The 13,696-nt window shown below is 37.5% G+C and overlaps 1 protein-coding gene across 1 annotated transcript; it reads right to left on the reverse strand.

Annotated features, from left to right (window-relative positions):
- Positions 1 to 423: 423 nt before the first annotated feature.
- On the reverse strand, positions 424 to 7,134 carry LOC149846156 (putative polygalacturonase). The gene is made up of 6 exons (XM_089990541.1): positions 7,054 to 7,134; positions 5,405 to 5,755; positions 4,642 to 4,762; positions 4,064 to 4,238; positions 3,773 to 3,843; positions 424 to 1,477 (listed from the first exon to the last, which is right to left on the reverse strand). Exons 1-6 carry the CDS (start codon positions 7,132 to 7,134, stop codon positions 807 to 809), a joined length of 1,470 nt encoding a protein of 489 aa, XP_089846667.1. The 3' UTR covers positions 424 to 806.
- Positions 7,135 to 13,696: the final 6,562 nt, after the last annotated feature.

Below are 13,696 nucleotides of genomic sequence, written 5' to 3' on the forward strand. Positions count from 1 at the left end.
CCAAACAGAGCCTCAATTATACCAGAATAGCGTGTCTAGTGTCCTCATCATGTCCCAGTGTCCTAAAAGTCGGAGCCAATGGAATCTAGCAATTATTGCCAAAGAATGGAGCAGCATTAAGGAAACGTGTCATGCAACAAATGGCCCAAAATGAATGCCAAAGTGGCCCTTTCAATCAAGCAAGGTACCACCACAAACCCATTGTCTCTTTAATCTTTATAACAGGAGACAATGAATCAAGCTGTAGTAACCGATGACATCCATGATAGTAGCAAGCAATTAAATACATATAAAAAAAACTCACTGTTGATATCCACGATTAGCAGTCAACAATTAAGTACATACAAAGACTCTCTCTCTCTCACTCTCAATATGAGATGACTATGTGAATTGGTTATGGAAAAAAGAGGTACACAGTAAAAAGAAACTGCAAATGAGCTAAGCATCAATAACATGGCTAAATCCAAACAGTCAAAAATTTGCTTACAGATGAATCAAAGAAATGAAACTGTACACTACACAGATATGACCAGATGGCTGCCCTGACACAAGCCACTACTAGATCTCTATCACCTCATCAATCACATCAACAATGCTATTCAATGGCCATGCTAACATGGCACCGAAACATATACACCAGAGAGAGAGAGAGAGTAATGACATGGGTAACAGAAGGAAAGGAAGAAGGATGAGGGACTTTATTAACATGAGAAAAAATTAACAAGCATAGAGAAGAGAATGCGAACAATTGAAATTCAATGGACTCATGATACAAATAGGCTGAGAACAGGGGGAAAGAAAAGGGTTCAAGAAGACTGAGGGTAACCATCAACTCCTGAAGGATAGTAGCAGAGTGATGTTGAATTGGAGATTTGGTTTTGGAGAGCTGGACATGGTTCAGGAAAAACAGAATCAGAGAAGCCCATTACATTGGAACATACCCATGAAACAGAAGTTCCAGATGCAAGATCCATGTTAACATCTGAAAAACAAATTGGTGTAAATTGTGCCTGCTGAATCCCATCAAGTTCACCAGCCATGCTGATATTAGTCCCAACCACATTGGTCACAGTAACATGACCAACAGCAGGAAAAGCTAAAGGATCATAGTGATCTAGGTGCCTGCCTGAATGACCGGTAAACCTAAAAGCCACTTCCACATTTTCCATTTCAACATCAGAGATAAAAATATCCTTGATGTAACCACCTCTGCCTTGGGTTGTTTTAATTTTGATGCCATTGCGAGAATTACAAATGTGGGCATTTTCCACATGTATCTGATAAATGCCGCCTGACATCTCACTACCTAATGCAAAGGCAGAAGCAAAAGGAGATTGCAGGAAAACACGCCGAATGTGGATTTCTGAAGCGGGCTTTCCATAAGAAATTCCATACTCATCCCATCCACTCTTGAGCACAATTGCATCATGGCCGACACTAACAAGGCTGTCCTCAATGCACATATTCACACAAGAATCTGCACCAAAAAAAAATGGATTACATCAGCATGTGATAAAAATAACTATGTTGAGCACAGTTCAATGCTTCAATGAACTTGAGAGGAATAAGAATATTACTTGAAGAAGGCTTTTTTTATTGGCAGAAGCATGATGTTGTGTAAATTATGATACAGATTAACAACATTATCATCCATATACTGGTTGACCTTAAATTCTGGTCCATGTTTTAATCTGTTACATTTCATGTATATACTCGTCTATAGACTCTCCTCTGGTCTGAATGGCCAGGAACCCCTTTATATTTGCCTGGATCTGCAAGTTACTATCAAGCCACTAATAGGCTTGCTCAATCACCAAATCTATCAACATATCAATAGGTTCAGAATGGCATTCAACACATCCATGTTGCAGGACAATCTAAAGCTCAGTCCAACATCTATTACCACTAACAAGTAACAACACAAATATGTCTGAATTTGTTAAACAGTTATCAGAAGATTCTACTGTTTGGTAGCATGAAACAATAAAGCTACTGGACTCCCCCTTGCTGATTGCATATAATGAATAAGCATTATGGTATATAGGTTTCTAAACATTTGAGACTTAAGAACAGAGCTACTGGACTCCCCCCTGTGATACCTGCTACAAAGACTGCATCCCATGTAAATTTAGGGCAAAGGATTGCCAAGGAACAAAGGATCAGAAAAAACACTTTTACTTTTATTTGATTTACAGAAAAAGATCAGAGGGCCCAGACTTGAATCCAACAGCTTCTTTCAGACAAGACTTTTAATGTATCTCTCTATGTCTCTCATTTATTTTTTCATGGTTGGTCATATGTATAGAAAATACCAAATCGGAAGCATGGGGATAGCAATTTACATGTACACTTTAAAAAGCACCTAGTATCCAAAGTCAGCATCATCAAAGAGGTGTTAGTGGCATATTCCCTTGCAGTCCTGTCCTGCATTGTAGACTTGCATTTCCTCTGCATCATAATTTGTTGTATGTCATTTATGATGGATTTACTTATGCATACCAAATATAAAGTTTTTGTTTACTGTAATCTCTCCACATTCCTTAATCAAAGTCTAAAACACTGAATTTTCAGCATCTTAATCAAAGTCAGCATCATCAAAGAGGTGTTAGTGGCATATTCCCTTGCAGCCTTGTCCTGCATTGTAGACTTGCTTTTCCTCTGCATCATATAATTTGTTGTATGCCATTTATTATGGATTTACCCTTGCATACCAAATATGAGGCTTTTGTTTACTGTAATCTCTCCACATTCCTTAATCAAAGTCTAAACTACTGAATTTTCAGCATCTTATGTTGAACTTTTATGTAAAATGCTTCAATATTTTTTTTTATCTCTAAGACAGCATCATTAGGAAGTATTTCTGCATTCAATATCACTATCATAATGAGGGCAGACAATCTTCAACAGTAAGCCCCCAAGCTATAAAGGTAAGTTATTTATTTCTATATTAAGTACTGTTTTAATTGCAAGCTAATTCTTCAAAACATCTTCTAACAGCAAAAGCCCATAACATGCATTATTAACTTGTCGGACTCCACAATTCTAAGCATATTGTGTCTAAAATTGTGGATCTGGTGTATGATGCTTGACAATGCAAGGAGAACCCCAACCCCGTGGAAGAACATGGTTATCATTTCATTGGCATTTTTTACCAAATCTATTCCTTCATCTACTACAATTTATAGGCCTCTATCAGAAAAAGAACTTGAAGTTTTACAACATTCTTTTTTGACACAGAATTTTAAATTTATGAAATAAAAAAATATCTGCTCAACTTAAGGCCCTGCTTGGGAACTGGTAGTTAAGGCAGGAATTGAAGAATTGGGTTGGAATTGGGTCGAACTATTCTTGAAATGGTTGCTTCAGAGAAGTGAATTAAGAACACATCAGAGGAATCAATGAGCTAGTTGAGGCTTTTACTCCTTTGTATTTGTACCAAAAAACAGATATATCAGATACTGTCTAGAGGTTGTATTGCCAATTCTAGGAACTGAAAGGTTTCACTTTTCAATTCCATAAACTTCCTCCAACTCCGGGCTCCCACAATCCCACAAATAGCCTAAAAGAAAACAATTTTGGGTTAATAAATTGTGAAATTTTACTAAATCTATTAAAGAAAAAACTATTGATATAAGTAGATTATCCAATGTGTGCAAGAAGCTTACATGGCTCCCAGACTAATATGTCTTTAACTCCCGAAGCACTAAGAAAAATAGATGAGGAAAAAAACAAATAAAAAGGGAAAGGGGAAATATTGCGAACAATTTCTAACCTGGAACTATACCATCTGTATAAGGTGAATCTGGTGGAGCATGGACCGTTACATTCTGAACCTGCACATTGCTGTACATGATAAAAGGATCAATGAAGAATTCTGTGGGATTTTAAGAACTTATCAGTGATCGTTTTCCAATTAAGGATCAAGGATAAATAGATAAGATGCATAGAATTTAGTAATAATTTATTTTCTTTATTTTCCTTTCTTTAAACTTGGTTTTGAACATTGAAATTGGCCGAGAACAGGGAAGAAACTTTGAGCACCGCATGATTCTGGCTTCCCTACCGGGTATAGACTGGATGGATGCCATAAGCAGGGGAATTTATGAATGTCAGGTTTGAAATAACAATGTCATCAGAGCTCGTGATTTCAACAAGATGAGGGCGGCTACAGTTCAAGGAATGAGAATGAAGTGCCTCCCACCATATAGCACCTTGGCCATCAATAGTGCCATTGTCACCTGTTGAAATTAATATAAGAAATCTACTCAAATTCACTAAAATAAATATAATTAGACAGTTATCTAGAGAGAGAGTTCATTCCATGTGCATGAAACACAGTTTGTTTAAAAAAAAATTGTAGAAACAATCTTCTGTAAGTGTAGAATTCAGATAAATCAAATCATCAACTTCCAATACTAAGCACAGCATCAATCTTTAGCTCAAGGCACAACTCAGTTGAGTCAACAAAACCTCAAGCTTCCAACAATGATTCAGGCATTTCAATGCTCAAACAGGTCGGTGAATTAGAGTGGTTTATTCTAGCTCCTGGACACTCATGGTGTAGTTTTGAAATCCAGCTCACTGAATTCCTGATTTTAAAGCTAAACTAAAGACAGACAGACAAACAAACAATAAACATGCCTGTAATCACCACATCTTTCAATTTGTATCCATTGATCAAACTGCTGTGCCTTCCACCTGCGACGTCCAGCCCTCGACCATATGAAGGCAAAGGTTCAAGGACAGGCCAGTGAGATGCTTCCTGCACGTACAAACAAGGAAATTTTAATCATGGAGATATATCAGCATGTGATTGCAAGAATCAGCCCATCCAAATTTCAAAGGGATGCCATCAATGAATTTTTGAGTCCCAGGCATTCCTGTAACTATAGTTGCTAATTCCAAATTGATCTACCATATTAAATCAGGAAAAGCACGATAATCCCCACCACCAACCACCTTGGACGGCTAATCATAGTAACACTAATGAATTACACTTGTTAGGCCTAAATCTCATATTGTGCTTCGACTATTCTGAGACAACCATGCTGTTATCAATAATAACTCTTTAGAAAGATGAAAGACATGCTTAAACAACCAATACAAGTAATCTAAAAAGTTACAAACCGAAGCTGACAAAGAACAGAACGCTTCATAGTTAATTGTCATCACTTCACGATGGTGACTTCATACTAAATTTTGCCATCGACCAAACTAACAAGTAGCTAGGCCAGAAGGATGAGCAACCCAACTGGAGCCCCAATTATTGTCCCAATACAGCTAAAAACGTGAATAATCTCCAGGCAATCATTAGGTAATATATTCTAGAGCAATTAGACAACGAATAATTGAAATTACAGAACCAAAACAGACACAGAATGCCAGAGAGAAAATTGACACAGACCTGTGATCCTAGGATGACCGCATTTCTGTCTAAGAACAGTGTGAGATGGCTGGTGAGATTGAAGCTCCCTGTCAGCCATTTTCCTGCAGGCACATAGAGCTGAGCACCACCCTTATCCGCAAATGACTTGAGGTAGAAGATGGCATTCTGGAACGCCAATGTGTTCAATGCGATCCCATCCCCAACTGCTCCAAACTCCAAAATTGATACACTGTGAGGTCTGGGTCTCAAAATTCTGTTGTATTGACACTGCCAGCCATCAGATTTCTGCAACACAGAAGAGTAAGCACTCTTACTCCTTCCTTCACTGCCATTTACACCATGGCTTAGAACCAAAAGTACCAACAGAACCTGTAAAACAGTAACAGTGCAAAGGAAATCAACAAAGTGACAATGACCAAATGAACTGTATAACCATATGTTATTATTCATCAAAAAAATTGTCAGCATGAAAAGGCAAAGTAGATCAATGACTATGACTAGGATCGACAAAGGAACAGGTCACATTTTTAAATAATCACTAGACCCATCAACATAAAAGATCAGATCATGTGAAACATTGCCCAGAATTTCCTGAATATACATGAGAGTTGTTGGTAACTAATTAAGGCTGTCGCTGAATATGAACCAAAGAGATGGAATAAAAAAAGGAAGCAAGGTGTCAACCACAAATAGATTAAGAAAATTGAAACGAATAAGCCAATCAACGTTCTATACGAAAGGCAAAGATGATAATTTCATGGAAGGAGAAAAAAGATCATTTTTCAACCAAAAGAATACAATGACCATATAGAACATAAACAGAAAACCAAAATTAAAAAATAAACATAAACCACTCAAAAACATCAACAAAAAGAAAGGCCCAAACAATGCATTCTATGGAGAACTCAAATGAAAAATAAAAATAAAAGAAAATATCACATCTTTGAGAAAACAATGCAAATTCAACACAATAATCAACAAAAACCACACAGACAACAGAATCTAGACTGCCCAACAAACAGAGATTCACCAAAACTCAAACAAAAGACGCATGCCATGAAACACCAACCACTCAAAGAAGATCAAATTTTGATCACACTAAACATAACTGAGAAAACCAGTGTAAATCACACCAAGAAAGAGAAACAAATCACATATAAACAGATCAAGTAACCACAAACCAAACCAAGAAACCAACGTACTTACTAGCCCTTTCATGAGCCAGACCAGCAATGGTAACTCAAGGAACCAACAGGAACAGAGAGAAAGGGAAGAAGAGGAGGGGAAGGCAGGCCGACAGGCTCGGCTCCATGCACAAAAATGGAGCCGGTCAGCATTAGAGAGTTTCTGCAGCCAAATAAGTAAACAAAACGCCTTTCCTTCTATTCCTTTGTTTTCCTTCCCATAATTTTCATTTATGGCTGGCGCGCCGACATTAAAAACCGATTAGCTCGGCGCAGAAAACGGCTGCATCATCCCCTTCTTATTCTGATTACCATTATCCGGCTCATTCACGCCATCAATGACATAGAGCATCAATCACATTGTGTCGGGCAAAAATTTATCAATTAATACTTGTTTTATTATCATTTATGCATTCTTTAATTTGCCAATTTATCAATTTTGTCATTTCGGATAATTTTGGTCATAAATAAAAAAGGAAATACTATTTCTGTAATTTCCTGCTCCTTTATCCGGCTCAGCTTGATGCAGTGCTCTGGAGGGGCTGCTGAGTGAGCCGAAGTCATCGTTTTAGCTGATGACAAAAACAGGCCCATAACAATTCATAATACCAAGAGGCAAAAAGAGGTCCGCTCCTTGAGGGGAGGGAGAGGGTTTTCCTAGTCATTTACATATTTCTGGGGGATTTTTATGGAATTAAATAAATTTGAATTTCATTGGATCTCTTTCCTTCGGGGCTCGAGCGCACGTGGGTGCCCGGACGACGTGGGGCCCACGCTCAATCATTCCTCAAATGCGAGCCTGGACTCGCTCAGTTGGCGGACCCGTTTCTGGGTTCTCGATATTACCGAAATACCCTAATAGGAGGAAAAGATTGACGTATCGGTTTTCTGATATTACATAAATACCCTCAAAGAAGGAAAATATCGGCACATTAGCGCTCTTTGTTCCAGGCTCTCTGACGTAAATGCCCATGACAAAGACAATTGACAAGCATCACTTTTTCTTGAGGACAAAAAGCTCTCCTAAGAATGATAGTGGAAGACATTTTCGTCATTTTGAAAATTTATGGACGTTCAGGCATGGTTGCCTCAAGAGTAGATTTATGTACCGAAATTACCCTTCTGTTATTTTTTGCTTTCCTCTTGTGAATTTATATTCCGAAATTACCCTTAATGTGTCAACTGTGAGGTCTTTGTCGCAGTCTGCTTGTCTCGTCCCTTGATTAGACTCGCACATTTAGGGATGTCAGTGGATCGTGTTTGGGTCGGATATCCGTTCAAATCCGAATCTGATTAGTTGATTTGGTAGAACTCGGATTAGGATTCTTATGCATCTGCGAATCTGGATCCAAATCCTATGGATAATCTAATCCAGTTACATATAAAATATATCCGATTAGCTAATCGGATCTCGATTCAGGGACGACTAGAATATAAATACTAGAGTGTTAACCTCATATTCTAGTGGCCCCCAATTCAGTATTTTAACTTTTTGCATTTGGCTCTGGATCTAAGTCTGAATCCCATTAAGCTTGACATGATTAGGTCGGATTAAGTAATGCATTGGTCCACCAACCGGGTCTCCCGTTGTCTGGTAGGAGCAGTGAGTGCACGTTACCTTATGTTGGGACGTTCCAAGTTCAAATCCCAATGGTATGGTTGTATAACCCCAGCTTGCCTATAAAAAAAAGTAATGCCTAGGTCTGAACGAAGTCTGACCCATTTACATCACACACCCACATGGCCGCAACGTAAATGATCAGAATTGATCAGATGTATATCATATATCTGACTCACATCAGACACATTATTCTTGGATACGGGTCTTGAAACAAATCTGAATGCATATTTGGATCAGGTTCAGGCCTATATGAGCGGACATTTATTTTATTGGTTTGGATCAACAATTTTATATAGAAACTTGTATTCGGATCTTAATCAAATCCAATTCATTTACACTTTTTGCATGCAAAATCCTTGTTTTCAACTTCTTTTGCTGGACATAGAATTTGCATATGGATTCAATTTTAGTTCATTGCATCTAGTTTAGATCTGGGTTTGGATTCATAGCTACTGCTTAAAATCTGGAATTGTATTTGAATTTACTGTCACAAATATAGCCATTGAGATTTTCCACGGCAAAAAAAAAAAAGAGGAACATGTAATAAATAAAATTTTGTTTCGAAAATCTTGAAATGCAGTGTCTATAAAATTTAAAAGTAAAAAAATCTATGAAAACTTAAGAAAACAAAAAATAACTAGAATGCTACCATCATGATAGAATCATGGTATTTCCAAAATAGGTGATATTAAATATATGTTTGAGAGGACTTATTGATTTTTTAAAAGATGCAATATATTAGAAAAAACTTATAGTATTTTAAAAATATTGCTGATATTTGTGGCTATGCACCTAAGTAGGGCTGCAAATAGGTCAGGTTTCACCGTTTCAGCTTTATCAGGTCAATCTATATCCAGCCTACTAATACAATATTGGGTTTAGATCTTGATTTAGGTCAAGCTCGGCTCAATACATCCACAACCAAATCTAAATCCAAACCCAAATCTATGTCATTAATCCTGAACCCAACCATATGGATATGACCCGATGTGCAACTCAATTTGGACATGCAAGTTCAATTATTTTTTGAAAAATAGGAGATGGTGAGATGGGCTTTTTCAAAATTTTAAGCAATAAAAATTATAAAATAAAAAATTTGTTAAAATATTATTAAAAAAATTTACAAAGCTATTAAAAATATTAAAAATAATATTCATATGTACCAAACATTTTGACATGTGTCATGCATGACACGCACTCTAAATGGTGTGTCACTATGACACGGTACACAATATATTAAACAATTTGTTTCATTATTTACTTTATAATACAGTGGGTTCCCACGTTTGGATAGCCGGTGACTCTTATATCCAATGAGAATTGCCAACTCTTTGGTTAAGAATTAGGAATTCTGAATCACCTTCATTGCCCTTGTGCATCGCTTGCTTTCTATGCATGCGTGCCTCCCCCCTTTTAATAGGACGGCGTCCGGCAGATGTTGTCAGTATTGGTGCATATCAGCCTGTATCGGTTGATATGTATCGTATAGGCAGAAAAAACGATATGATATTAACTTGAGTTGGCTATTTTTAATACAACAACAACAACTACTACGCCTTCATCCCAAAACAATTGGGGTCGACGATATGAACAAACAAAGAAAATCATTTTGGGTCTTTCACATGAATCCTTCTCCTCCAATCATTTTTATCCAATGCCATGTCCTCGGTGAGGTTCAAAGCATTCATATCCTTTCCTATCATCTTCATCCAAGTCTTCCTAGGCCTACCTGACCTCTTTTAACTAATATATTTTCACATTTCTCCATCCTTCTAACTGGAGCATCATTAGGCCTTCGCCAAATATGTCCAAACCACCGTAAACGATTCTCTCTTATCTTATTTTCAATGGGTGCAACGCCTACCTTCTTACGTATCTCCTCGTTCCGAATCTTATCTTTTATTGTATTTCCACACATCCATCTAAGCATATGCATCTCAGCTACACTCATTTTTTGAATATGACGTCTCTTGGCAGCCCAACATTCCGTACCATATAGTAAAGCGGGCCTAATAGTCGTCCTATAAAACTTTTCCTTCAACCGCAATGGCATTCTACGATCGCACAACACTCCAGTTGCACTTTTTCATTTCATCCACCCAACCTTTATCCTATGATTTACATCTCCATCAATTTCTTCATATTTTTGAATGATAGATCCTAAATATTTGAAACAATCATCCACCGGTATTTCTTGCTCACCAAGCTTCACTACACTCCCATCACTACTTCGTTGCTTACTAAATCGACATTCTATATATTTTGTCTTACTCTTACTCAACTTAAAACCTCTTGCTTCTAATGTCTGTCTCCATAATTCTAACTTAGCATTAACCCTAGCTCTAGACTCGTCAATCAAAACAATATCATCAGCAAACAACATACACCACGGCATATTTTCTTGAATTGATCTCGTAAGCTCATTCATCACTATAGCAAATAGGAAAGGGCTTAAAGCAGATCCTTGATGTAACCCAACCGTTATAGGAAAATTGGTTGTCACCCCTCCACAAGTGCGGCCATTGGTTACTACTCCTTCATACATATCTTTAATTATACTAATGTACTTGAGAGAAACACTTTTCTTCATCATTGTCTACCAGAGAACATCCCTAGGTACTCTATCGTATGCCTTCTCCAAATCAATAAAAACCATATGCAAATCTTTGTTCCTCTCTCTATTTCTCTCAATAAGTTGTCTAAGAAGATGTATAGCTTCCATAGTTGATCTTTCAGGCATAAAACCAAATTGATTCTCCGATATCATGACAACCTTCCTCAACCTAGACTCAATCACCCTCTCCCAAAGTTTCATAGTATGACTCATGAGTTTTATACCACGATAGTTTGTGCAATCTTGTATATCACCCTTATTCTTATATAGAGTCACCAAAGTACTCTTCCTCCACTCATTAGGCATCTTATTTGTCCGCCAAATCTTGTTAAAAATATTTGTCAATCATTCTAAACCTTTCTCTCCCAAGCATTTCCAAGCCTCGATAGGTATACCATTTGGGCCAACTACCCTTCTTGATTTCATTTTCTTCAAAGCCTCTACAATTTTTTCCTTTTGAATCTTGCGCATGAAGTCATGATTCATCTCATGAAAAGGAATTGACAAGTCTCCAAGATCCTGAGCATGACTTCCATTATATAGCTTATCAAAATAATCTTTTCATCTCTCCTTAATCTCCTCATCTTTGACTAAAACCCTTTGTGTTTCATCTTTGATACATCTACTCATACCCAGATCCCTCGATTTCCTATCTCTCATCTTTGCAAGCCTATAAATATCCTTCTCGCCCTCTTTGGTATCTAACTTGTCATAAACCTCCTTATATACCTTATCCTTCGCGTTTCGAACTACTTTTTTAGCTTCCTTCTTTGCTATCATATACTTTTCCAAATTCTCATTATCACGACTCTTACTTAAATTTCTATAACACTCTCTTTTAACCTTAATAGCTAATTTGACATCCTCGTTCCACCATGATGTATCCTTACCTAGCGGTGCACCGCCTTTAGACTCACCCAATACCTCCTTAGCCACCTTTCTCATGCCACTCGCTATCTTATTCCACAATGATTCTGAATCCTCCTCGAGACACCAATCAACTTTCTTAACTACCTGCTCTACAAACATTCTTTGTTTAGCTCCTTTCAGTGCCCACCACTTAATTCTAGGATCTATCCTATGTCTATCCCTTTTGCGGCATTGTCTAATTCTAAGATGTAAAATTAAGACTCTATGTTGTGTAGCTACACTTTCTCCCGGTATAACCTTACAATCGATGCAACAACCCCTATCTCTCTTTCTAACTAGGAAAAAATCTATCTGACTCGTATTAACCTCACTTTTAAATGTTACTAGGTGAGACTCCCTCTTCCTAAACTAAGTGTCTGCTAAGATCATATCATAGGACAAACCAAAATCTAAAATCTTTTCTCCACTTTCGTTTCCTTCTCCTATACCATAGCCTCCTTGGATACTCTCAATTCCATCTCTACTAATGCCTACATGTCCATTAAGGTCACCGCCGATGAAAAGCTTTTCACCATAAGATATCCCTTGTACTACTCCATCTAAATCTTTCCAAAATTGACGCTTAATGGAATAATCTAAACCTACGTGAGGTGCATAAACACTAATAATATTAATAATATATGTACCTAATACTAATTTAATAAGTAAAATTCTATCACCCTTCCTACGGACCTCAACGACATTATCTATAAACTCACAACTCATAACAATCCCTACTCCATTCTTATTTCTACTTATTCATGTATACCAAATCTTATATCCCCGAGGTTCTATCACTTTTGCTTTCTCACCTACCCATTTGGTCTCTTGTAGACATAAAATATCAATCTTTCTCCTACACATAACATCTACTAACTCTACCAACTTACCAGTTAAACACCCTATGTTCCAAGTGGCTAACCTAATTTTATGGTCTTGGACTAACTTCTTTACCCCCATCCGTCCAACAAAGTGAGGGAACCCTTGCCACACACCTGGGCGTCAGTGTGACGTGTCGCTTCCGGGCGACGACCTAGCAACCCTTGCCCATTTATCACTGCCTCCGGGCCTATAGAGTACAACGCGTCGCTCAGTAGGGAACGCCCCAACGAAATTCTCATATTGGTTCATATTCAGTTGGCTATTTTTAATAAATATTAAAAAATGCTTACAATTAATTTTTTATATTATTTTAATAGTTTCAACATGTATCACGTTCTGATTGACACAAAATATTTTTTAGCCTATTCAGAAGGATTCACTTGAGAATCGGTATCGTCCGTATTCACCTGAATCGTTGACCAACCGATTCAGGGTCGATACCGATACTGACAACATTGCATGGCACCCTTTGAGTAGGGCCGAACATTTTACAAGTGTTAGGCCCAAACCTACTTCGGTGTGAAATGAAAAGCATTCCATAAAATAAAAATCGAATCATTCTATAAAGTAAAGCATTTTACATGTATCCATATTCCAATCTTAGTTGGACTTGGTTTCATATTCAAATTCAAAACTCAATACCGAGTTTGCATCCAATTATCTATCAGAACTGACTAATTGATTCAGATTTGGGTCAGATGTTGGATAATATTCAATCTGATTGCATCCTTACTTAGATATTATAGTTAACCTGACCATACCCCCTTCTTTTTTCCTCATCGACCTAAAAATACATGAATTTAGAGTGTGGTAGTGTTCTTGAATCCAAGGATCTAGATACCTCGTTTGCTTGAGGGAAGGATCTGCAAGGGCCCCATGCCAAACCAAACCTCCAGCACCAAGATTTAGGGTAATCAAACACGTCCTTAATGAACAATAAGTTCCTTGAGTTCATTTTGACTGCCTACGAGGTGTCTTAATTAAGAGTTTCAACGGGGCGAGTTTACCCAGACCCGACCCGAACCAAACCTTATAATTCTGGGTATGGTGATAAATAAGAAAACCCGATTAAGACTCGGGTCCGAACACGAAGGTCCCAT

This window comes from Nuphar pumila, chromosome 2, assembly GCF_984573655.1.
Source record: "Nuphar pumila chromosome 2, dmNupPumi1.hap1.1, whole genome shotgun sequence".
NCBI classification, from domain to species: Eukaryota; Viridiplantae; Streptophyta; class Magnoliopsida; order Nymphaeales; family Nymphaeaceae; genus Nuphar; species Nuphar pumila.

Bases quoted from the DNA above. Each gene is read 5' to 3' on its own strand.
- LOC149846156 (XM_089990541.1), bottom strand. From the start codon at position 7,134: ATGACTTCGGCTCACTCAGCAGCCCCTCCAGAGCACTGCATCAAGCTG. The intron at 4,763-5,404 runs GTCTGTGTCAAT...TTGTACGTGCAG, and splicing joins CGGTCATCCTAGGATCACAG to GAAGCATCTCACTGGCCTGT. The intron at 3,844-4,063 runs GTAGGGAAGCCA...TATCATGTACAG, and splicing joins ATCCATCCAGTCTATACCCG to CAATGTGCAGGTTCAGAATG.